The following is a 25,704-nucleotide window of genomic DNA, read 5'->3' as shown; positions in this document are numbered from 1 at the left end:
CCCCGGGCTGCCTCTGAAGTTTTACATTTTAGGAAACCTTAACTTGCTCAAAACGCTGTTGTGGGTGAGAAGCGCAGCTGAGCTCACTCAGGAAGAGCTTCTGGCTCGTTTTGAGACGGCGGTTCAGAGCACTGCACTTGGCCTCAGAAATTTAATTGTACTAAATTAAGACTGAAAACTGATCGGGTTGGACTGAAGCCTAGTGGGACTCTGGAACGGCGATTTTGAGCTTTGTCCTTTGCTAACATTTCTCCATGCTGCTTTTTCAGCAATGCTTTCATTTTTGCACCCGGTTTTTCCTGCAAATGAGCAGTGAAATTCCAAAGGACTCTATCAGGAGTTAAAATCACTCAGTATATATTTGCCAGCGCATGCAGTGTTTATTTTTAAACAGTGCCAAAAGTGTTTATAGATAGAAACAACAGGACAACCCATAATTAAATAACTGTTTCTGCTACATCTGCTATTTAGCAACTTGAAGGAAAATTATTTTCCTACAACAAATAGGAATGGTCAAGAAAGCTCTCAAGTTTGGGCCCATTATTATCATATAAAACAACATATTAGTTGCTTAGCTACCAATCATAAAAGAAGGCCAATTAAAAATGAAAGAATCTTAACTAGCTGCATGGAATATAAAAGTGAAAAGTTAAAAGCTGTCAGGTGGTTAGTGGAGAAAATACTGAGAAGTGATTGACAAACTGGGCTTGCTTTGCTTCAAATTTGGCTTTGATTCAATAAATGATTGACACACCGATGTCGTCTGAAATAGCAGATTGTGCTTTGGAGAGGCTATTTAGCAGCCCATTGATTGACAGGTTACTAAAATTGTCCCGTGGACAGAGGTAACCAAACAGAGCTATATTTTGACAGGTGGTTTTCTTTATTCCCCCACCTGTATTTACTATACATTTTATATTAAAAGCAGAAGTAGAGAAAGACCCGTAAGAGTGCCACTCAGTTTCCATGAAAATGGCTTGATGCCTCCTTTTGTAATATTGTTCCACAAAACTAGCTTTCCATTCACCCATTGAGTATCCTGCTTTTTGTGGAAGACTTGGAGAGCCCAACTGAACAGAACGGCCTCAGGCTTCTTTTCTTAAGAAACAGAGCCACAGCCATGAAAATGGAAGTGTTTGCCCACTGGTGCAGGGCGCGCTCACCCCAGCACAGCAGGAACGAGCAGTGTGGCTGAGCAGATTTCCTGTCTGGCAGTGGGCAGCAAAGCAAGGCTGAGGTCACAGGGTGCCATCCCACTGCTTGGTCTCACCAGGTCCCATCGGCCAAGGGTGAGGCGGATCAGTACTGAGCTGGAAAACTACCTCAGTCAGATGGGATTTGGAGGAACTCTCAATCTCCTGTGAAATAAAATCAAGGAATTCTGACACAGCTGGTTTCCTGCTTCCATTGCAAAGAAAAAGCATTCTGAGCACTGATGGTGATTAACAAATTCCTTTTTTTTTTTTTTTTTTTTTTTAATATCAAAGAGGAGCACACCCAACATTTTTTCTGGGTAAGCATGAATTCTTGCTTATGAGAGCTATTCTCTCTGCTCTCTGCCTCCAGACTCTCCTAGAAGCTCATTCTCTGAGAATATTATCACTCTTTCATTTTTAACACCACTAATAGCCACTTGCTATTGCTGAACAATAAACCTTTCTTGTTTCTAAATAATCCCTCTTTTTTGTCACCCAAAACTTCCAGTTAGGAAGGATGCTACCAACTCTGTCTTACAGCTTTTATTTTTGATGCTTCAGACTGCCATATAACCTTCATGTTCCTGATCTTATCTGTCTGCAACTCTCAGCCACTTACAAAGAATTCCTTTGCTTTTGATCTACTTCTCAGCGCTGTGCAATTCACTGATAAAAGTCCATGCCATTTAACCTAAAGAACTTTGCACACTGCTTGCAGGGGAACTATTAAGGATGAACACAGTCAGCTCTGGTGTTAGCAACTGAAGTTGGGCACCTGAGATTGCAGGTTGTGCTCTCCAGTCACAGAGTGAAAGGATCTCAGCACGGCTGGGTTGGAAGGGTTCCATCCTGCCATCCCTTCCATTGCTGCCCCCCACCAGCTCAGGTTTTCCCCTCCTGCTTATAAGCTCCCTCAAGTCCTCGAGGGCCACAGTGACGTCTGCCCAGAACCTTCTCTTCCCCAGGCTAAAACCCAGAGAAACGCTGTGTCAAAAGAAAGATGCTGTTTCCTTTGTAGAAACTCTTTCCCAGCACACATGCTCAAACCAAATTCCACGGGAACCCCAAGAAACAATGTTTCTGACAAGTCCTTATGTACCAGAGAGTCAGGAGAGGAGCTGCATAGGGTGCCCATGGGGTGCTGCTGTGCCCACCCCAAGCTCTGGCCCAGAGTACAGATGAACAGAACTTTCTGAAAGTTCTGTAGCAAGTAAACAAACATTTCTGGTGCTTTTTTTTTTTTTTTTTTTTTTTTTTTTTTTTTTTTTTTTTTTTTTTCCTTTTTTTTCTTTTTTTCCCCCCTCTATCAACACTTTTTATGTGCAATTATTGCTTTTTGCTAAAGGAAAACTTTGCTCCTTGCGTTAACAAGAGGTTTGCTTTATTAAATTTCAATTAAGATCCCATTGGATATTTTGTGCCTTTTGCTGGCTTCAGCATTTCAGTTAAACTTTCTCTGTGTTATTTATTAAACTCGGGATGTGTAAACTGCATTTATGCATTTATCTTCTCTTGGTGCTAAGAGAAATCCCAGCGTGGCTCAGCGTGCAATGCAGTTTACAACGTGGGGCAACGTGGAGAATTACAGGTTCCTGAAGTATTTGGCAGACCCGCTCTCCCCCAGCCCTTATCACAGACAGAACAGTGGATGCTTTAGAATGCATCAGGATTATTTTAGCCCCTAAAATATCAGATACATCAATTATTTCAATTGCTAGCATTATTTTCTTCCCTAACTATAAATAATAATAATAAATAAGCACACCAGTAAAAGAACGAATAGGCTTACAATGCACAAACAATTCATTATGGCATAATGGAAAGCATTCATTCCACTACCATGGTGATTGGGTGCTTTATAATTAAATTATCCAGACAGATAGGAATATTTGCATATTTTGTCACACTGACACTGCTATAGCCACTTTTTAAAAGCAATCTTAATCCCAAACATCTGTGCCTTCACCTCGCTTTCTACTCCAGGCAAACAGCTTCTAACCCAATTCAGCCTTTCCTGTTGATCAGTTTCTGTCAACTCTGCATTTCCCCCCGTCTATCTGCTGTCTTTATTTGGATGGCAACTCCATTTTTAAAAGCAAAACAGAAACATGGCATAGAGAAACTCATGCACTTTCTCCCATCTGCAAGGACCTGGCCTCTCCTGTTCCTTTGTGCCTTCCAACAAGTAGAGACATTCTACTTGCCCAGAGAAAACTGCATCTTCCATCTCCATGTGCCTCCTTTGGGCTGCTCTTGAAACACCGCATGTCTGACAGATGTCTTACATGTAGGAGGCATGGCAGGACAGATGAACGCCCACAGGTTCTTCCACCAAGATCCTGCACTACGTGTCCCTTCAGCTCTGTGCAGGAAATACTTTGTCTGTTGCAGAATGAAGGATCCCTAGATCAAACCCTTATTCGATCAGCTGGCTTTGCTGGGTTGACTGGGAAGTGGTATTGCAGTGTTGCTATGCTTATTTCAGGAAAAGCGACGTGTTTATTTCTGTTTTTCTTTAAACTGGAGATTTGTTGTGATTTAAAGAAGGAAAATTCAGTTCCTATACTGAGAGCTTCCAGCCTGTTCCAGTCTGCAGTAGGTTTGCAAGACTGAATTATAAATTCTGGAAATGGGATGTCATAGTTAAAAAATGCACGGTGAGCCTTCCTTCATGTAGAGTTTTGAATGAGATCTTATGCGATATTTCAGCTGACGACATTGTGATGGAAGATGAACCACAGATGTGGCTGAAGGTGGCTGCAGCCCGAGCTGTGCAAACCGTCCCACTGCTTTACGTCCTTGCTACTCGGCCACAAAAGATTCTTTTTTTTTGCAGTTAGATGCAAGTTCAAACTCTTTTGTTTGTTTGTTTGTTTGTTTGTTTGTTTTGTAGCCAAAAGGTGAATCCATTTGCTGAAGATTAGAAGACAAGGCGCTCTGGAAATGCTGCCTGATGTTACGCCAAGCAGAAATTATTTGCAATAGCAGGATTTCATCCCAGGAAGAGGAAATGTATCCTCCCCTACCGCCACTCCAAGCTGGGTTACCAGAGCTGTGTGCAGAGAACTGCCTGAAAAGGGGAAAGCAGATTTTACCCCAGTGCTGCTGTCCTACCCCTTTGCAGGCAAAAAGCCTGTTGTACAGCATGATGAGGAGCATTTATGGAAACAAAAGCAAACCCAACAGAAAGCAACACCATAATTCCACAAACAAATGGGTATTTATCTCAATGCGAAAAACAGGCAGAAAACAGTTCCTTACGGTAACCATGAAGATGCAAAGAAATATAAAGTCACAAAATGAGATACAACTAGAAAGGAATATAATAAGGAGAAAGTGTTTGATAAGTGCCTTCTGTATGTAGAAAAAAGGCCTAGGAAAGATTACATCTGTCACTCAGCAAAGAGAGAAAGCTTTTGACAGATCACCCTAAGAAAGCCTTTTTCACTTTCATCTTCTCTATGGGAATCAGCTGTGATCAGATTGCAAAAATAATCAAGACCAGTGTCAGAGGAGTGAGAGCTCTGCCTGCAGTAGGAAGAAGAGTTTCAAGAGCACTTGGAAAGCACACAGCGAAGGTCAGGCCATTACACTCACAGCTACTTCAGAGATGCCACTGACCATCCCTGAGGGCTGTGGCACATCAGTGTTTGCTGGAGAACTCAAGCCTGTGCAAACAGTGCCTGTCTGAGATGGGAGGGCAGGAGCTGCGTCATCTGATCGTCTGTTCATGCAGAAATACCTGAACAAAGCACACCTAGAATGAGGTTCTTGGAGATGAACTACGCCCAGCATGGATTTATTCAGGTTACATTACGTCAAAACTTATTCCATGACAACACAACAGACCGTGCAGATAAAGAAGTCATCTATCTTGGCTTCCATAAGCTTCTGCCACTGCCTCATCTTACCGACTAACAAGTGAGATGGGGGACATTTTCAGGTGACATCACTGCAGGGGTGGTGGGGGCCACAATGCCATCCTCCAAAGCTACACCTCAATGAAGTACCACCTACACTGTCAGCAAAGAATAAGGTCTGGAGGGGATTCTGGGCTCAGCAATATTCATTATCTTTATTATTGTTCTTCTAAGAAGGTGGAACAGAGAATATTTTGCATGATATCTGCAGATGGTACCTCGCTGGGGGGAATGGCAACAGCCTTTGAAGGCAGCATTGTAATACAGAATGATCTTGACAAATTGCAGAAATGGTCTGAAAAAATAGGATGCAATTCAAGATGAATCAGTGCAAAGTTGTCACTGATGCATAATCAGCTGTTCAAATATAGGATGGGGACAACTGATTACAAAGCAATTCTTCAGGAAAGCATCTGGGGTTACAGTGAATCAGAAGCAGTACATGAGTCAACAGTGTCATGCTGTTGCAAAAAGGGCATATGTCAAACTGGGACGTATAAACAGGAGTGTCATATGTTAGACATGTGAAGTAATCCCACTTGGTGCTGGGAAGATTTCAGACACAATAAAGCATGCAGCTTTTGGCGCTGCACTCTCAAGCATATGCTGTCCAGCCACAGAACAATGAAAGCAGCACAAGGTCCAGAAGCCATGACCTCCACAGAATGAAGGAAGAAATCGGGGTTACCGGTGAGCAGATGGAATAAGTCGTCAAATACAGTAAAAATTGCTGCAAAGAGGAAGGAAATAAACTCTTCTCTATTTTATTTGTGAGCACCAAAAAAAAATATATATATATATCGAAAAGGGAACAAATATGTTTCCAAAACGCATTCATCACTAGGAGAGATTTCAAACGGTGAGGGCACAAGAACAGAAGGGTGGTTAAATGTGCACTGTGCTGGTGGATGTGCCTCAAGAGGAACACAGCACAGCCAGCCCCAGCACTGGGCAGAGACATGACCACTGCACTCTGCGTTCTGCCAGGAAGCACCAGTCTGCCTGTCAGGGTTGGTTCTCTGAGAATCCTTGCAAAATCACACTTGTCTGTCGATCTGTCTGTCTATTTATCTATTGAAGTATTTAAGGGGAGTAGTTCTGAAGAAGAAGAAAGTAAATATTGATGTTGTCAGTGATTCTTTTTTTGGCAGAACTTGCCAGAATTACCCATTTTGCTTTCTTTCTTTTTGTATTTCAGTAGTAAGAGTGGAGAAGGCCATAAGGTCCAAGGTGAATGTCACTCAAGATGACTGTGGTACCTACATATCCAGCATGGCAGCCATAGGACAGGCAGCACAGGGTACAATGAGAAACTTCAGGTGAACAGCTGAGGTCTCTGTGACTGCTCACGATGGGAGCAGTTACTGAAATCAAAGACACACATCGCATTTGACCCTCTACAGCAAGTGGAAATGCCTGCAAACTGTACATTCCTATAATGCACACCAAATCACGTGCTTTATCTTGAAAAATCAGACCAGAAACACCCCACAGCCACAGCAATGGAGTTAATTCACCATCCCGGATCCCACTCCTGCTCCATGTAACCAAGGCATTGGCAGTACTCTGAACACACACCCAGCTGACTGCACAGCAGTAAAGGTGGGGGAGAGAACGTCCCAGTCCCGGCAGGGAGTTCAGCTCATGCCCTGAAGCATGAGATTTGATTACTCTTTTTTGAACGTGCATAGCTGCCATCGCTATTACTGGTCATAACATTTTGTCAGGAAAGGGAAATATTATTCTGCAATGTAATAAAAATAGATAAAATTCAATATAGCTTCAGAATCATTTGCTACATTTCCAAAGTAAACATTAAGCACCCATCGGGATTATTCCATTGGATAAGCCAAGGAAGCCTCCAGTGTTATCAGTTCATTTTATTATCCCTAATTTTCAAGAGTGCAAAAATGCTTTCAGTAAATATTATGGGTTCTTCCTGTGCTAAAAGAGATGCTAAATGACCTTCACCAACGTAGTTATAAATAACAGGAGGAGGGAGTGCACAATTGCTGTACAGTCTCGGCTCTATTCAAAGCTATCGGCGGATTCTGACCAGTGGATAAAAATGGACACCAGATTCTGCTGGCTTTTTTTCCCCCTTCTTCATAATCCCATCCCAGTTCCCTCTTGAAAGGCATTCTGTTCTGTCAGCCATAATGGCATCTGCTGGTGGAGACAGGAAGCCATAAATCTGTAGGGCTCCTCTCAACCAAGCCTTGTTAATGCTCCCATTTATCACCGAGGATAGGGTGCCATCTCACTAGTGCTCTGCTAGAAGTCCATCTTCTCGATTTTCCCTTCCCAAAGGAGTAACCATTTAAAACAGTGACTTTCTCATCTTGCATGTTGAGACTGAAAACACCACTGATACAAATACCATGCCCAGCGTGCAGCATTTGGATTCCAGCCATGGCCGGGAGAACAATAGCTGCTCCTTGCCCATCCCAGGCTGCACTGGAGCCCGGCTCTGCCCCATCTGTGGGTGGTGGCCGTCCTCCATGCATAGAGCAGACCCAGGTGGAGAGGTTCCCATCAGAGGGATACACTCAGTCCCCACACCTCACAGTACCCAGCAGCATCCCAACATGTCACACAGACAATAAAAACCTCACCATCTTACGAGGGCTCTTCATACACAACTCTGCACAATAACATACAGCTCCTCATAATTGCCTACTAACAATCAAACTATCCCAAGCAGAGGTGCAGTACTGCTCCATGCAACAAGAGGGGAGAGGAAGGGAGACAGAAAGAACGCAACTTCCCACTGGAAGTACCTTCATTCTTCTGACCTGGGTACCGGGATGGACACTGCATCACAAACACGGGTGGGTGAAACACAAGAATTAAATCCCGGTTGGTCACTGTGCTGCAGGCCCAGCACTATGCCGACATCAGGCACTGCCACCTCTTGTCCTATAGCATCACTGCCCCAAAGCTGAGCCCTGCTGAGCTCCACGGCTGCAGCACAGAAGCACAGATGCACACGGGTGGGATTCCACACACACTGTGTGGGGCTGCAAGGGGACCAAGCAATGCTGAGTGCTTTGAGCAGAGCTGCTTGCTTCTGAGTGAGTTATGCTCGGCAGAAGTGCAAAAATGAGTCTTTTATGGTAGTGTTATCCTATTTTGTCTTTCAAACTAAGCATCTGCTTGCACCAATAAATACTTTTAGATTGCTTAGAAAAAAAAATTGCTTGTGCTGGGTTGTGGAAGGCTTTGGGATAATGCGAGTGAGGTCAGCGAGGTGGGTGCTTTCATATGCATGGCTTCATACCGGGCTGCCAGACCTAAAGGTCACTGCGGGCTCCTCCATGGAAGCCCCCTGCCCTGCAATGCTGAGCGCTGCACCGCGTGGCTCAGAGCCGGGCCTGGTGCACGGTGTGAGCAGGATGCAAACGGCTCCCATTCATCCCAACGGTATCACTGCAAACACTCAAGTGGCGAAACAGCACCAAAAGCAGCACGGAACTCAGAGCTCTGCTGCAAACTCCGGGGCTCGGCTGCAGAACACTGCAAAATGCACTTTGCAAACAGAACCTCGTGCAAACGAGAACGGGACGCACAGAACCGGATCAGGTTCTTTTCAGACCTCCAGGTGCTGCCGGGGGCCGGGTCAAGAGCCGGGCACAAAGGACGGGGCAGCGGCCACAACCTGCCCCGTGTCCGCCGGGCTGACGGCGGTTGTGCGGTTCGGCGCACGGTGCGGAGACGTACCGTACCGTACCGTACCGTACCGTACCGTACCGTACCGTACCGTGCCGTACCTCCAGCTGCAGGTCCGGGTTCGGGGGGTCTCGGGACGGCAGATGGGTCGTTCGGTGCGGTCGGACCCGAGGGGCGCTGGGCAGACACCGCAACTTCACCGAACTTCGCGCCGTGATGGAGCACGAGGAACCGACCCCCCGCCGAGCGCACGGACCGAGCCCCGGGGCCGCCCCGCAGCGCCCACCCCGGGAGGCTCCGCGTGGTACCGGGCATCGCGCGTGGGGCTCGCGGGGCGCGCTCTCGTGGGATGGGGGCGCGCGTGAGGGGGGGGGGGTCGGCGGCGCGCGCCCCAGGTGCTGCGAGCCCGGCGGAGGCGCGCGCTGTCTCTTTAATAAACTGCGCGGAGTAAATTTCCTCCTGTCATCAGGGCGCGGAGGAGGAGTTTGTTAATGTGCAGTTTGCTCAGCGGATCGATGTTTGCTGGCATCGCCTCGCCCTGCCTGTATGTGTGTGTGTGTGTGTGTGTGCGTGTGTGTGAGTGTGTGTGTGCGCGCGTGTGTGTGCGAACAGCAGATTTCCTTCCCTCCGAAGCCTCCCTGTCCTCTCCCATATCACTCACTGCCTGGCAGCTGACAGCACCGAACCTGCAGCGCTCCGCGCGCACGCACACACCGGGCAGCGCTCCGCCATCCGCGCGGCGCGGAGGAGGAGGAGGAGGAGGAGGAGAGGGAGGACAGGGAGGAAGCAGCCCGGCAGCCCCGCCGCGTTCCCAGAGCCGCCTTTCTAATAGATACATTTCTATTTTGTTATTTATTTATTCTCGCTCTCTGGTACCGTGGGCTCCTTTCGTTTGCTCCTTGAGCTCGGATGTTTGAATCAAAGCAAAGCAAGTGTTGCAACAGTTAAAAAAAAAAAAAAAAAAAAAAAGCCAACCAAAAAAAAAAGAGAGAGAGAGAGAGAGAGAGAAACGTAGATCTCAGAAATAAAATAAAGGCAAACAGGTTCCTGTGAGCGCAGCCAGGGGGGCCGGGGCTGAGGGTGCCGGGGCCGCGGCTGAGGCGCACGAACACGGCTCCGGAGCGGCTCAGGGCTCCCGGATCTGGGGACAGAAGTGAGATTGGAGAAAGTAGAGCGATGCCAAGGAGGAAACAGCAAGCACCCAAACGGGCTGCAGGTAAGGAGAAGCCATCCCCTTACGCAGCGCTGCCTCTCCGCTCCTTCCGATCCTTCCCCCCCATCTTTATTATTACTGAGGGTCACCCTCGCCTTCCCGGGCCGGAGCCGTATTTATTTCTCGCCCTCCCCCTCTCCGTGCCCGGATCTCCCCGTGCCGTTCCGTACCCGCGGCCCTGCCCGAGCCGCTCCGGCCCCGACCCCTTCCCTCCGCCCCGCTCCCGCTTCGGCCAAACTTCCCCCCAACTTTGCTCCTGACTCTCCCCTTCTCCCCCGTCCCTTCTCCCTGCCCGGGATCATCCTCCGCTTTGCTTCCCTCTTGGGGCTTCATTTCCTTATTACCCTTTATTTTTATTATTATTATCCGCTCGTTCTTTTTCCCCGCGGTGGTTTTGTTTCCCAAACGCTCGTGGCGAAGCGGGTCGTGGCGCTGCGCCCTCCCGGTGCGGGGCTGTGGCTGCGCTGCCCGAGAGCCGCGTGTGCCTGAAATAGTGCAGGGGCTGCGGCGCTGAACCCGGCGGGGAAGTTCAGCCTTTGATCAGCGGCGGTGAAAATTGCAACAGGAAATAAAGCGGAGCGTTGTGACTGCGAGGAGACGAGCCGCATTTTCCAATCAAATTCTTCTTTTGTTTCCTATCTGAGTTTGGGTGTTTGCACGCGCCAAGTGCTTTTGCGACGGGTCTTCTTTATTATTATTTATTAATTTATTAATCTTAGCGGAGGAAATAGTTTGCAACTTTGGAAGCGTCCTGTTTTGTCATTCGTAGGATGTTCTTTTGCTTTTGGAGGCCAAGGAAAAGAGGCGGCTGAGCGGGCCCGAGTAGTAAATCTCTTCAAAGAGTTCTGTTCTTCCAGGCTGCTTAATTGCTTTTTATTTTTCCTTAATAATCTGATGGGGTTTTGTTTCTGGGAAGCGCAATATGGAAGTTCATTTTTCTTCTGCCAGACCCACCCACTGAAAAATCAGCTTTCCAGTTGATTGCCAGCTTTGATTTGACATTTGATTGATCACCTGTCATCTTGCTGCCTTTGATCTATTCATTCTTGATATATATCAATAAATCACTCACCATGGTAACCCAAGTGCCAATGACGTAAGCCTTGCCCTCTAGATTCTCTTAGCCAGACACGCACAATTATTATCTTGTTTGGCTTTTAATGTAGGCGGGTTTTTCCCCCCCTTTTTTTTCTGTGCGTCCTTTGTCAGATTAGTTCTCCAAAGAAAACTAATATTTCATGTTTGTGCTTTCCAAACGGTCTAGTAATTTTTCCACTCCGAATATTTTCTTCTTGTCACATTGTCCATGGGACAAAATGCACGGACAACTCTAGTGGCTCAATAAACTTTGCAAAGTAGTGCTTGGGACACAGACAGAGGGAAATGTTCTTTTTGAGAAACTGGGAGGTGTGTAACTTTGATGAACTTGCATGTTTTGCCTTATCCATATGGGTGTAGGACAATGGTGAGCAGGGAGAGCCTTATGGGACACGAGCAGTGATGCTCCTACACAGGCTGCCAGTGTGATGGCTGGCAAGCAGCAATCCCTTCCAATGTAAATGATAGGCAAACTCAGCACGGATATGTGTTCATATACATATATCCAGTAGAACTCCCTGACGAGTTGCTATTATTGTTTTATTCACAAAGAGGTTCTATCCGAATAAGGCATTAACGTGTTCAACTTGCAGGATAAATAGCTATTTTTTCATGGATGCTGATCATCACAGTGACAGTGCTAGAATTGCTCCTTTTTTCTTTCTGTCAGGACTATGAGGCTTCATTTTATTTTATTTTCAAAGCAGAATTTTCTCCTGCGACGTGTGCAGTATCTTCCTGTAGCAGGGGCATCCTGTTCTGTTTCAGAAGCACAGGCTGCAGAATAAGTACATTCCTGTGAGCAAAGCCCATCCTGTTGTTTCCCAGGATTTCCCCGCTGTGAGAATACAGTAAGAAATATTTCTATCAAGAGCATTGCAGTATTTTGCCAGCCGTAGTGAGGAGGTAGAAATCTGAATGGCCACAATAGCGTCTCTCCGTCTTTATTCCCATTCTGAAGCGTGCCTTGGGCTTCCACAGTGCATGTCTGTGATTCTGTTTGTCCTCAGAGCAGTGTTGTTTCAGGTGAGCAAAGCGCTGCAGAAGCAGTCCGGTTTCATTCAGCATAACTGATCTGAAGTCAGTTTGTACGTTGGCAATGGCTCTCCTTCTTTGAAGTTGTGTTTGTGTGTTTGTGGGGGGCTGGGGGCTTCCAAAGAGCAGACCTGCCTCTTGTGTGCAGTCCTTAAAACTGACTTTCATTTTCAGGATAGTGCTGAGGTTCTGCTTTGCAGAGTGCAAAATGCCTCAAAGTGACAGTAGACAGACTGTGCAGTAAGAAACGAATCGCTCATCAAGGCTGATAGCAAATCTCTTTATTCCTTTTATTAAAGGAGTTAATACATTATATATTACTTAATTTTCACTGTATTTATTTTTACTTGTACAAGTTCAAAGGTATCAGTTGCACTGCATTTTGTCTTGATGGCAGCAGAGATATTGAAGAGAAGTTTGCAACTTTTGGCTCCCTTAGATAGTTAACCTCCAACGGAAGAAAAATGATAAGCCTTATGATTCTGGACATGCCTGCTTTTGTCATTGCTTAAAATTAAATACTATGCACAACTGTAAATAATTACTACCATGCGCTGACTTTGAAAGCAGGTTTCTAGTTTGATTAATGAATAATGTAAAGGTTAGAGAGAACCAGTGAGTGAATCAGAAGTGAAGTCCTGCTGCTAGATGAAAATCTATCTAGAGAAATATACATGGCAATTTTGTCCTGTTCTATTATTAATTTTAAGCCTTGTATTCCTAAGAAATATATTACAGAGCATTGTAATGAAACAAGGTAGCGTAATTGGATAAACGGGGCACTATTTATGTTTGACGATGGGGATTTTTGATCTCAGATCATACTGTTAAAGATACTTCATTGCACAGCAATGCCAGCATTACGTTGAATGCATTTTGATCTTTCCAGGACCGAATCTGCTCGGGGTCGTCACTCTTTTTACCGTCACATCCATTTCAATAATTCTTAGAGCAGGTTTTTGGAGCTCGTTATGCCGGTGTCTGTGTTAGTATCATACTTCTGGTTCCAATAAGGACCCATTTGTGCCGTCGCCTTCCTCCAAACGAATCACAAGGGCTGTGCAGGCTGCGGGCCGAATTCTTCTCCCGCTCAGGTACAAAGCAGAAATAGCTTTGCTCACATCAGTGTGGCTGTGATGAGCACCGGCTGCCCCTGTGAGTACGAGGAGAGGAGACCCAGGCCTGGAAAGCGCTTCGTCCTTCTGCACAACGCAGCCACCTCTGGGGTAGAACTCTTGTAACGATCCCATAACAAATGGTAATATATTAACAGAAGGGTGGAAAAAAGGTGGGAGCAAAGCAAAATTGCTATTCAGATTTTATTCCTAGGGGTATGAAATAGCTTTCAAACACAATTTCACTGGATTAAACTCTCCTTTCCCCTGCAGCTTGTTTAAATGTGCATATTTTATTTTGTGATCATGAATTGCTAGTTTGCTTTTTTAAAGCATGAAAGACGAATCCGGACTTAACGCCTTTTCCGAGTGCAATTTCGTCTTTCTTCTTTTCTTTCTCTGAGTGCTCCTATAGACCATCTAAGAACCAGAGCCCTTGAAAAGTACAGCAGGAGCAGATATCAGCCACATTTATTTTGTTTGCTGATGCAGTGGAATAAGACAGTCTTGTTTTGGAGAGGTCCCCAAATAGTGGCAAACAGAAGATGGGTAGCAGTCAGTACGTTGGAGCTGAAGTCTGCTCTTTAGTAGTAAAGGTTATTTAAAACAGAAGCGTATTTAGAAAGTGAAATTCTGCTTCTTTAGGGAGCAGAGTAGATGGCCAGCCATGTCTGCCGTGTGCATTTGTGTGATGAAAGGAAGCAGTATGTACGTGTATTAAGAACCGAGAGCGTTGTGGCTTTTCAGGCATTATATGTATCCTTTATTATACGGGAACAGAAATAGTTTCCATGCAAGCAGCACTGAATGAAACTGTAGAAATGGCAGCAGTGCTTTGTTTAAGCGTCCTCCAGAAAAGCAAGTCCACATCAAAACCACCTAAATAGCTCATGCCTCAGAACCTTTCAGTTACTGTGCACATTGTGATGCTGACAGATGACAAAAAAGCCAAGGTGTTCACAAACAAGAGGAGGCTTTAAATCCTGATTAATTAAATACGTACCAAAATAGGTACTTTTGCAGCTAAAGAGCCACCAAGATTAGTCGCCATCTGCATTGAAATCTGGACTCAGGCTCCTAAGCCCAAAGCCACGGTGTGATTCTTTCCCATGTCAGAACTCAGGCCTGCGTGGGACAATTTGCAGTCGCGTTCAATTCGGCTGTTTTCTTATTTCAGCTTGAATCTCACGTCTCAAAACTCAGTATATTATCACTATATAAAGACCGGGACTTACCAAGACTTTCCATCAGTAAATGACATAATCTTATTGCACTTTTACAAATACACTCATTGTCAGAAATTCTTTTCAGTAAACGCTCGCCCTCCTCTGTGCTCTCTAATCAAAAAGCCTGTTTTCTGCAGACTGCAGGGATTTTCTGTTTCCTCCCAGAGCTTTCTCCCCTGCTTTCCAATCCCATTAGCAGCACCCACCTGCAGCAACCGTTTCCCCTAGAAGAGGTCCCTGCAGTTCCTGCACAGCGCAGTGCTGGGGTGAGCCGTTCTCCGGTCGTTTCCCTCCACGTCCCGTTGAGGACATCACTCCCAGAGAGCAACTCCAGACCCACAGGGGGTTGGGGGGGGAAAGCTGTCAGTTGCTGTGGCTGCAGTTCCCAACTTAGCAGCAGCAGAGGGAATGGAACTGTACTCTATCAATTACAGTTGGAACCAGAGGCTAAACACTTATTGTGTTAAGCTATTGTGCAGATCTTAAGAGCTCAAATGTAGAAAAAAATACCATGTCAGTCCATGGAAGGGAGAATAAGGCCTGGTTCGTCTACTGGGTGACGTATTATTAGCAAATGCAAAGTAAAATGATTTGAATTCTATCTAATGCCTCTTGGGCTGAGACACGTGTGTGCCACATTATGCCTTAAAAAAGAATATCCTACTGCCTTTACAGCTAAAATAACCCTTTGTTTATCCCTCTTCTCTGCAAAATGAAAATATTTGTGGAGTTGTACCTCCAAAGCGTGCTCATGCAAGCAGAGAGACATTTTCATCTGTCTCCGAATCTGATATAGGAGTCAATTGGAAACACATTACACTCTTAGCTGAAGTCTCACATTTCATTCGTGCAAGAGCAGTGGTTTTTCATTACCTATTTAATTACAATAATTTACATGAGAGTGGGTCCAGTTCTGCATCTCTTACTCAGCACTTTGCTTCAATGGGTAGCTGGTTTGTGTAAAGACTGTCTCTGTCAGACTGGGCTGTTAAGCTATGAAATTAATTTAAGTATTTTTCTAGGAGCATTTTCCATCCGAAGAGGGACCAGATTCTGCTACCCAGCTTTAGAGCATAATCTGCCTTTAAAATCTGGGGAAGAGTTCTGGCTGTAACTTGTGTTACTGAGGGTTGCACGCTGCTCTTTTCTAGTGCTTGTGCGACTGACATGTTTTACTTGCTTGGCTAACTTCACTTCTCAAACACATTTCCACTCTCTGTGTTAATTATTGAGCAGTTTCTTGGTACCAGTAGATGATACAGTCTTCTAAAGAGTCCTTTTTCTAATGCACCGCATTACATTGTGCACATGGGCAGCAGCTCTCAGGTAGATGCGCGAAAAGGGTTCTGCGAATGGGAAGTATAAAAGTTCTGTGTAGTTTTAGACATCAAAATCAGTTCTTCCTTGTTAAGGTGACCTCTCACTTGAGGCTGCTGGATCTTGGCGCCGAGTCATTTTTGCCATATTATAATAACAGCTTTTGCAACACCGAAATGCCTTGACAGTGAATAGTGTATTTTTTAAGGTTTCAAGGAGAAACGCATCACAGAAGCATGCTGCTTCCCATTAGATTTACACATCTCTCTTTAACTGCCAGCTTTTCATTTGTCACCTTGTGAGGTTCTTCAGGCAAAAAGTGGAAAAACTGGTCTTATGATCTAAGTGTTGCATTAAGTGTTTCATTTAGGAAAATGAAGAGAATCTTTGTTTCCCAAAAAGAGCTGTTTTTCCCCTTTGCCCTAGGAAAAATGAGCTCAGAACAATAGTTACAAAATGACAGGATTAGATGGTGAAAAATCCATATTTCTTAAGGTGCAGCACCAGATTGTTCCAGTTACCGGTAAAATGCTACACCTAAATGGAACCTGCAGCCCTCAATGTATAGGAAATAGATCCCTGCCCTGAAAAAAAGATAGACATGTGCCTGTCCGGGAGAGGAACGTTCTTACCAATACCAGCTGGGCAGGGCAGCAATTTAGAGCAGGTTTTGAGTATTCCACCAGTATCTTAAAATGTTAAAATTCCTGCAATGTTGGCAGTCATGTCTACTGGAGGTTCTTTCCTAGTGTGTGCTTTTAAAGCGGCAGCTCCCAGAGCCTCGTGATCATCCAACTGCCAAATACATATTCTAAAAGAAAAATTTATGTTAACCCCCTTGCTATGGAGAACTAGGGACACTGAGAACACGCAGCCTAGAGGTTCTTATGCCAGGGGAGGAATACCATGATTCTAACAGCAACTCTTTCTAGCATCTCGTAATTTTCAGCTGGTCTCGTGATTTCTGAGGATGTGATTCATTATTTTTGAGTAAACGAGGCTGATAATATTGCATTTGTCTGATTCTCAGGAAGAACTGCGCAGTATTTGCGTGTGTATATAATTTTATATGTATGCACACGTAATACCACTAAACAAGATATATGACATAGTGATGGGGAGGAGATATGTGAAGAGCGACTCTGAATTTGTTGCTGTAAACAAAGCAGTTCGGGCTTTGGAAGATCAGACCGGTGGTGCTTGAGGAGTGGCTTTCACATGAGGCTTCACAGAGATTGTTTTTAGTGGCAATTAAGTGTAGGAAGTTAATAGCCAGTAACTGTTCTTTAAAGCCTGAACCCTTGCAAGACCTCTGAGAAATGCACAGCCTGTCTTTTTTTCCAGATATAATCAGGCTCAACTTTATTGAAAAAAAAAATTACAACTAGCAACATTAATGCTTTATTTTTATTGTATTAATGCAAATGAGATGCTGACTTCTTTCTTTCATCTCCACAGCTTGTATCTATTATAGCTCTATCTTATTCCTTTCTGTGTCTTTTTTCCTTCTGTTCTGTAAACTGTATTGTCTAATGATACTGAGGCTCATTAAAGTTACTCACTATGCTGAAGAGACCATGGGACGCACCCTCAGCTCTGGATGGCTGTAGAAAAACAGAACTACTGAGTGCTTGGGGGAAACCGAGCCAGATTAACATCCCCACTCCCATTCTGGGAAAAATGGATAGGTCAAATTAGAAGCAAAATGTTGCATGTCATGGAAAGAATAGGTCATTTTTAGTATGCATCCCAACCTGACGAAGATAAAAGCAATAACGTTTTAAGGAGCTCTCTGGCTCTTCCTGCATCCCTCTCAAAAGGCTCATCTAATTGAAAACCCTCTTGTATTTGTTTTTATGCATATAGAAGAGAAGAGGGCCCATTTTGCACAAGGCCTGATATTCCACAATATAGTAGGAACTCTTTCTGATTGCTTTTTAAGTCTCTTTGTTCATATAAAATTAAGACCCGCTTATCTTAAACTGTAGTAAATCTCATTCAATATTGCTTTCATAAGTTAAAAAAAGCAGTTAAATATTCCCAAAGCAACTTTGCTGAAGCTATATTTGTTCGGTTATATGCAGAATTTCTTTAGAAAAAAGCACAGCACACAATTCTTGTTTTTAATGAAAATAAATAAATTCTCTGTAATGCCTTTCTGGCAGGGATTTATATAGTGAAAGAGCAGATCAGGATGAAAATCCGCACTTTGATGCAGTTTGAAATGTGCAGACAACAAACCTATTTCTATCTCTGACCCTTCAGTTGGACAGAAGTCCTGTTGTGGTGGGTTTTTGTTTTGTTTTTTTTCTGTAGGAAAGATTTTCCTCTGAATTTTCCATATATAAATAATTTTGTGTAAGTTGCACTGGGAAATACCACCTCGATTCATAAGGTCTGTAATTTTCTTTGTACATACAGGAAGAATCATTTACAGTCTGCAGTGTGAGTGGACAAAAAAACCAACCAACCCCAAACTGGATCTTTTTGTGATGTAGTTTTGTATTGAAGAAACAGAATCTTATTCTAGCTGGTATGTTTGTGTACCAAACTTAATTTTTTATGTGTTTTTCAGCCATGTCATAACATTTATGAGCACGGTGCAAGTTGCATTAAATTAACATGTGAAAGGAGAAAGAAGCTAAGTAGTTATATTGATTATCTGTAGCATTAAATGTTAAAAAATTAAAAGCTTTCTCGTGCTTTTGATTAGCTCATGGTTCCTGCTCACATGTGCTCATTGATAGGAAGTGGAGTAATATTTCTTCACATCTTTCTTCCAAGGATTCCTTACCAATGCTGTGTACTCTGTAGAATGACCCCAGCAGAGCAGAATATCTTGTTCCCATTTCACAGAAAGGTAAATTGAAGGCAGGAGGTATTGGTTGATTTGCTCAAGGTCAAACAGCTTTTGGTCCTAATTCCCTACTCTTGCTATTAGATCACATTAATATTGTCAGCACGCTTCCAGCAGAAGGAGGCTGGGCTTGGTTAACTTCAGAATGGCGGGATCTTTTTTAGGGGAATAGTTTTTGTCAGCACAATTTAAGTAAGTTTTGAACTTTCCTAAAGGATCCTCAGTGTATTGTTGGTCAGTGATAAGTTTCAGGACCAGGAAATTTTATTATGGTTACATTTTTCCCCTTGCACTGTTTTCTATTTCTTCGTCAGTCTGAGATCCAGCTCTGTATTTCATATATAATGCCTTGCCTTGAGAAATATGAAAAGCACACTTTAATTATAGTTTAACAGAACATGCATATTTGCTTCCACATGGACCACCAGAGATGGTTGGAAATCTCTGGTAATAAACTCTGAAGCTTTAATTTTTGTAAGCCAGCTTCTAAAGTTAAGGGTCTAAATCTTTATGTGGGCATCTGAGGAGGGGCTTGAATTTTCAGAAGCGTTTAGCCTGGAGCAGTTCCCATAGACCGTTTCCAGTTCCATCTCTTGTGTGAACAGGAGTTGCTGAGCTTTGATCAAGGGCAGCATTGTTTTTTCTAAGTGGAGATGTATGTATTCCCTGTAGAAGAAATATGGTGCATGTAATAGCCTATGGATTCATTAAGGATTGTTTATGTTTATTTCCACACCGTATTACCTTTCAGGAGTGGTTGTTTCAGCCATTATATTGACAAGAAATCGGAATAAATCTTAGGTAATAGAGAGCTAATCTGCCGTACCTGGGAGACCACCTGCTTCCCCCTCCCGCAGCAGCTGGAGCGTTCAGGGCCAAATCAGCAGGTAGGGCTTCTTCCCAGGAGCTGGGGACTTGGGAAGCTCTCCCATGGCTCCTTTTCATGTGGAAATTAATGCTTGCCTGTATTTCTGAATACTAGGTTATTAGAGTTCATATGCAAATTCTAAGGATGGAAATTTGTCTCTCTTTGATAATTGATATAATGAGATATATATATTTTAGTGGTCCAAAGTCCTTGAACTTGAGCCTTGTGTATGTAATTTATGTTTATTTCTTATTCTTATTAACTGTAATTTAGCTGTTGGCGCCTTCCATTGCCTTAGATTGAAGGGAGTGTCTCTATCCCATTGCCCCTCTACAAACAATGCCCTTTTAGGGTTCCTTCTCCTGTATCCCTGCCCAGACATTTCCTAGCCTGTCAAATACTGTCGTTTTATTCCTTACAGATCATTCACAGTACGTCTCCTGTTGCACACACAAATAAGGAGCAAACGCAATCAAGATGCATCATTGTTTAGCATAACAAATAAAAGCTGATCTGTGCAGATTTCCCTTAAAGCATCTCTTAATACGTATTGTCAAAATGTCTAAAGATGTCTTTTACTCATAAGCATTTAATTATTTGTGACAATTAAACTAATATTCAGAGCAGGGAAAAAATGAGGGTATTAAGTATTTTCTCTTGTCAAAAGCTAACAAAACATCACCTGACATTACCAAACTCCTTCAATTTTGTATCTCAAATGCATCTCATAACCTGAAAAAACCCTTAAAAACAATTGCAAAGCCCCATTTCACAACCATGGAATTTATATTGAATTTGAGTAAATTGTATATCTACAATTGGAGCAAAATTAAATGCGCGTCATTAAAACATGTGTAACTTACAAGCAATTGATGATTAAAAGGAGTTGCTATCAGTGTTTAAGTCTGCACTGAATTCTAAGGCCAAGGAACCCCTCAGGCTGAATCAGGGACTCAGACCTGGATTTTGTAGGCTTAGCCAGTTATTGTGTAAGTTGCACTTTAAAAAAAAAAAAAAATCAGCTCATGTAATGTAGACTAAGACCTTTTCTGTGATCTGAGTTATGGATTTGTTTGTTTGTTTTTGTCTGATGATCCCTCTAGCCAGATGGATTGCTTGAGCTGTTGAGGCAGCATGCTATGGATGAGGCAGAGAAAGCAGCCAGCGCTGCTGCTCAAGGCTCAGAACCGTCCCCTGCCTGGCAGCCCTTTGACATGGAAAAGTTCAGCTGCATGATAACACAAAGGGGAAAATAAGGGAAGATGCTGAAAAGAGCAGAAAACCAATGGAGGTCTTGAGAGCACTGTTGTATGGATGCTGGGAGTACTGCATAGCCCTGGGCACTGCAGTAACATCTATATCATGGGCACAACAATGTGTGTAGTCCAGGTTGTTAGGATTTTTCTGTTCAAAAGCTTGATTTCTACTGGTTCTACTGTTTCCAGATCTGAGCTGTTCTGAGTAACATTTTCCATTGCCAAAATCTGTGTTTCCTTTATTAAAACATTCTTCCTGAAATTTAGGGTAGGATGTTGTTTGGCAGAAATGCAAAAGGCTCATGTCAGGGTTTTATGTCCAGAGCTGCAGGACCACTGCTTTCTGGCACTGACATGGGTGGTTTTAGAGGTACCTTCTGCCTTCCCTGAAAAAAAATAAAAAAATAAAAAAAAATCCACCCAAATTTGTCTGACTTACAAAGTCAGAAAGTTGCTGTTGCCAAAGAATTTTTAGAAGGTGACACAGCATTCTCCAGGCGTGCCATCTCCACCACGCAAGCTCAGTTCTCAGTTTCCCTTTTTCAATTACATTGCCTTAAAATATGTGTTAGCTGGGTGTAAGTAGGACAATTGCTTTCCCTGCTGTGGGATGGCCATGGGTCTGAGCAGTGAAAGCAGAGGAAGGGAAATGTCAGCACGGAGCGTGTCAGCTGGCGCCTGGATGGGGCCTGGGCTGCTGCTACTTCTCTACAGCCCGTGTTGGCGGACAGCAGGGAAGGCAGGCTGTCCCAGCACCAGGGGCACCCTCAGTTGTGTGGAAAAAGCCACTTTTTGCACTGCCCGTCTGCTGTTGGAGGGGCTGAGGCGGACACTGGGCTTGGAGGAGCTGCACGCCGTAGGTAGGCTGGAACTAAGTGTGGAAAATGCTGGCAGCTACAAAGCTGCTGTCGGAGAAAAAATACAAAGAATAATGCCAAGAGTTTCAACCACAGATATCTGTTTAGATAAAAAAGGGCCTGTTGCTTTGAGATCTGCTCTCATGCTGCAGCATGCAAATCGCAGCGGGGTGAGTGGCGCCGCTGTTGAGGCAGCCGCCATGTTCCCCAGCGGGCAATGGGCCCAAGCCTTGCAGGGTAACGCTCACTCAGGGCACAGCTTTTCATTTTGTTCAGTTGGTTGCTCCTTGGGAGATTTTTCATAGAGATGGAATCTTTCCATCTGGAACTTGGTGATAAAAGTTGAACCAGGAATAGTGAGAGCAGAGCAGGACATCCTGGGGACACTGTTTTGTGTCACCTCCCTGATTCTCTATGTATGTTAAATAGCTGAAATCCCAGGAATGTTAATCTAGAAAACAGTCACCCTCACGTTACTCCTTTGCTGTTTCTGTGAACTTATTAGATATTTTATGATCTTGTGATTTGGGTTAAACAGAGGTAAATCACTTGGAGAAATATTTATGGGAGTTGGGGGAATGTTATGACATTGACATCTGGGTTTCCACTTGTTTGGATTAGGGACATTTTACCTTAATCATTCCCAAACATCTCTGCTAAAATCCCTGCTTTCATTTTTAATCACCTGTGAGGTACAACCAGGCAGGTTTTCAATTGGTGTCTGTGTGTTAAGGAAAAGTGCTGAAATTTGTTCTTATGGTGAGTGTACGAAAAGTCTCATTTTTATGTTTGTCTTCTGTCATTATTTTTGTTTGGAAACATCGCAGTTCAGTTAAAATGCACTATTTTCAATATATAAGTACGTGCAGGGGAACAAGGGGGTGATTATGAGTTTCTCCAAGGAAATAAGCATCTCTTAGCCATCATCTTACAACTGGGAAAGTTCTAATACATGACATCTATATAATTTAACCTAATATATATATATATAACCTAATAATATATATATATATATCTACACACACACATATATGTATAAGTATATATGTAACAGTGATGTAATGGGGAGAGTGACCTGGACTTTGTAAAAGTTCCCCTACTTACTACAGATTCCCAAGGGCAGCGTAACATTCTAGACAGTGTTTTATATGCCCTGATTAAAATGTAACATATTTTTGCATTTCCTGTGCAGTGACCTGTTAGCGCTCATAGACAGAACACTTAAAGAACTGTTACAAGGAGACATTTCCAAATGTGCCTAATATGCAGGAGTTTTTATAACATTCTTATTTCATTTGAAATTGCAGCTACAGCAGGGACCATTCAGACGGCGCATTGATTTAACTTTTTAATCCACTGTTTTGCTACGTCAAGTAAAATAAATGTTTGTTTTTAGCTTCATTTTTTTGCATCTCTAAAACTCATAACTACTTGCTTTAAGCTTGGGATTCTAAAGGGAGCTACATTATCTGAGATTTAAAGCTGGCTTTTTGGTAGCTGCTTTCACACAACTCCCCCAAGAAAAAAAAATACAAAAGTACAACTTTAGCAAAAAGGGCTTTTATATCTCTATCAATTATAGAAACACCAGCTGCAGTGGATTACAAATGTGTTTGGCTGATTGTGATTTTGTGTAGGGAAAACTGTCACAAGGAGCTGGATTCTGTTCTCCTCGACAGCACCGGGATGTCGCACAGCTCCCTGTGTGCAGCCAGCACTTCTGTCAGAGCTGGAGGGGGCAGGAGTGGGATCCGGCTCAGAGACTGCTAAACTGCACGCTGCCAAACCCAGCTTCGAACTTGCTCACGTGCCCTGGTGCTAGGAAAAAATATGGAGCTGTTGAATATGAGCATAAGTGCTAACCGTGTCTTATTGTGCATACGTTATTCTGTGCACTGCAGCAAAATCCATGCCAGTGTCTGTGAGCTGGGCCAGAAATCTCAGTGGAGGATCAGTCCAGTTCTTGTTGATTTTTGTTTTGTGTTTTTGGTTTGTTTTTTTAATATATATATATATATGCAACACATTTGTTTACTTCTACATTGTTGATGAACAAAGAGGGGGGAAATGTACTGCAGGAGAAAAAGTGTTTAACGGGCCTATAAAGGTAGAGGAAATGGCAGTCATGCAATAAAGGAATATGGCTTCAAGGCAGCAATGCAGGATGAGCAATTTAGCACTTTGATGGTGTTGAGCTCAAGAAAAATCAGTATATTATAGTGTGTGCAAGTGGTATCACTCTACTTATATGCTGGGATTAAAGAGTAGCAGTGTAAGGGCTTTCTGTTGGTAGAGTCTTAGTTACTGTTTCATCGAGTGTATTGTACTTTGAGCCTCTCTGGAAGTGCTTGGTTGGGCTCTGGTTTATTTTAACAAGGAGAAACTGACATCGAGAAGTTCTGAGTGTATTTTACAGTGAAAATGCAGTTTTCTATTTTCATTTAATCCCAGGAATGTTGGCATTTTCCAGGCTGTCAAACAAATGAGTGCTCTGGAGGACAGTTAGATGTGTCTATCTAGTTCATCTATCTAATCTACCTCATTTCTAATGTGCCCATCACTGTGGTGTCTCGGTGGAAAGTATCTGCCCTGTTTTTGCTCTTTGTTTTTGTTGACTGTGGTAACTTAATTGAGTTGTTAGAGCTTTCAGATCCATCTGCAAAAACAATAACAAAAACATTATCAGAAAAATGATTCATTTTTGCACTTATACTCAGAATTTCCCCTTCCTCTTATGAGTCGATTTGGTTAGTTGATTATTGTTGCCTCATCTAGAAGAGGCCGTACTTTAGAGGTGTATTAAATTGGAATTTTACCTGACTCAGCAATGACTCAAAACTTCATTTGCTGTCTGAAGTGAATTCACTCATATCCTCTGACTTGCTCCTGCTCTCTGCAGAAGCTTACTGTGTGTGCTAAGCCACCCAGTTTAGCAGCTGCATCTGTTCTGTGACCCTTTGCCATATAAAACATAGGTAAAGGTAATAAAAAGTAATAGAAATTATGGCTTCAGAAATTATGTATTCCTTTTGAAGCCCTGGTTTCCATTAAATTTAATTACTTATCTCCCTTCCAATTAGGTAAAAATGCATCGTAAGACATAAGCAAGCATTTTCTCAAAAGCAGAGGCTGAGGTCCACAAGGGAGAAAACAACCTGCTGTTGCTTATAATACCTGTGCAGGGGGTTACCACAGTCTGTGTTTGGAGGGACCGTGTGCTGCAGCAGCACATCACGGTGTTCCTAGTACACGCCATCAGGGTGGTTGGCCACGGTAAGGTTAGCAACATGCCTGACAGTGGCATCTTCACGGTTATGTGCCACCTTCTGCTTTGCAAACTGTGGCCTGAGAAGTAATGAGTCTGAAAAAGTCCATAAACTCTTGTGTTGAGGAAGCCGAGTAAACAGCGTGGTGCTCGCTGAGGTAAAGAGCTCATTGAAAATGCTGCAAATGTGGCTTTCTGAGCTGCAATTGAATTTGATTTCAACTGTACAGTTACACACAACCCCGTTTCTACTCCTACATGTGTTGAAAGTGTCTCTATAAACCTGCCCCTCAAAGCGGATCTCATTAAGAGCCAGACGTTTCATGCGTGACAGTGATTTTTTAGTCCCATCTGGACTGGCAGTTCACAGATTCCCAGTCTGTGGCCCCAGCATGTAACTTGGGTTCATGCACGCGCAGTAACCATTGCTCTGGCTGCTCACTTAGTCCTGGGGTGATCAAGTAAGGGACGCATTAGTCTTTGCAAGATTTCTTTTCAGCTTCCAGGTATCTGTAGTGGACTGAAGTACGGACATGATTACATTTCACAGATTTTTGTATGATTTAGAACAAAAATTATTAGCAGAGCTGGCTCAGCAAGGAATTTCTGATGTAATCTATACCAGTTACAACGAAGGGGTGTGGTAATAGGGAATGAAAAAGAAGGGCTAAGTGTTTATCCCCGTTGACTGAGACAGAAAACAGGACTGGCAGGATGACAAACTGGCATAACCTTACATTAGAAAGTGCAGTGATTCCAACAAAAGTTCCAGTTATGACTGGCTTTTAAAAGAACCAGGCATAGGGAAGGAA

The 25,704-nt window shown here is 43.5% G+C and overlaps 2 protein-coding genes across 4 annotated transcripts in view; one reads left to right on the top strand and one right to left on the bottom strand.

The window, feature by feature from the left end:
- The window catches only part of ZFP64 (ZFP64 zinc finger protein), a 212,688-nt gene extending 203,690 nt beyond the window's left edge, over nt 1-8,998 (bottom strand). The window contains exon 1 of one of the 2 annotated variants that reach the window (XM_032448582.1): nt 8,887-8,998. The gene's annotated coding sequence lies outside the window, so the exon portion shown is untranslated. The remainder of the gene's footprint in view (nt 1-8,886) is intronic. The other variant, XM_015882035.2, reaches the window with a different exon arrangement.
- Nucleotides 8,999-9,274: 276 nt separating this feature from the next.
- The window catches only part of TSHZ2 (teashirt zinc finger homeobox 2), a 204,741-nt gene continuing 188,311 nt past the window's right edge, over nt 9,275-25,704 (top strand). Inside the window, exon 1 of one of the 2 annotated variants that reach the window (XM_015881853.2) lies at nt 9,275-10,001. In XM_015881853.2, the coding sequence (XP_015737339.1) occupies nt 9,962-10,001 (40 nt within the window). In that variant the 5' untranslated portion in view covers nt 9,275-9,961. The remainder of the gene's footprint in view (nt 10,002-25,704) is intronic. The other variant, XM_015881852.2, reaches the window with a different exon arrangement.

The sequence above is a fragment of the Coturnix japonica genome, chromosome 20 (assembly GCF_001577835.2).
Source record: "Coturnix japonica isolate 7356 chromosome 20, Coturnix japonica 2.1, whole genome shotgun sequence".
NCBI classification, from domain to species: domain Eukaryota; kingdom Metazoa; phylum Chordata; class Aves; order Galliformes; family Phasianidae; genus Coturnix; species Coturnix japonica.
This window is presented reverse-complemented; position numbering and strand designations above follow the sequence as displayed.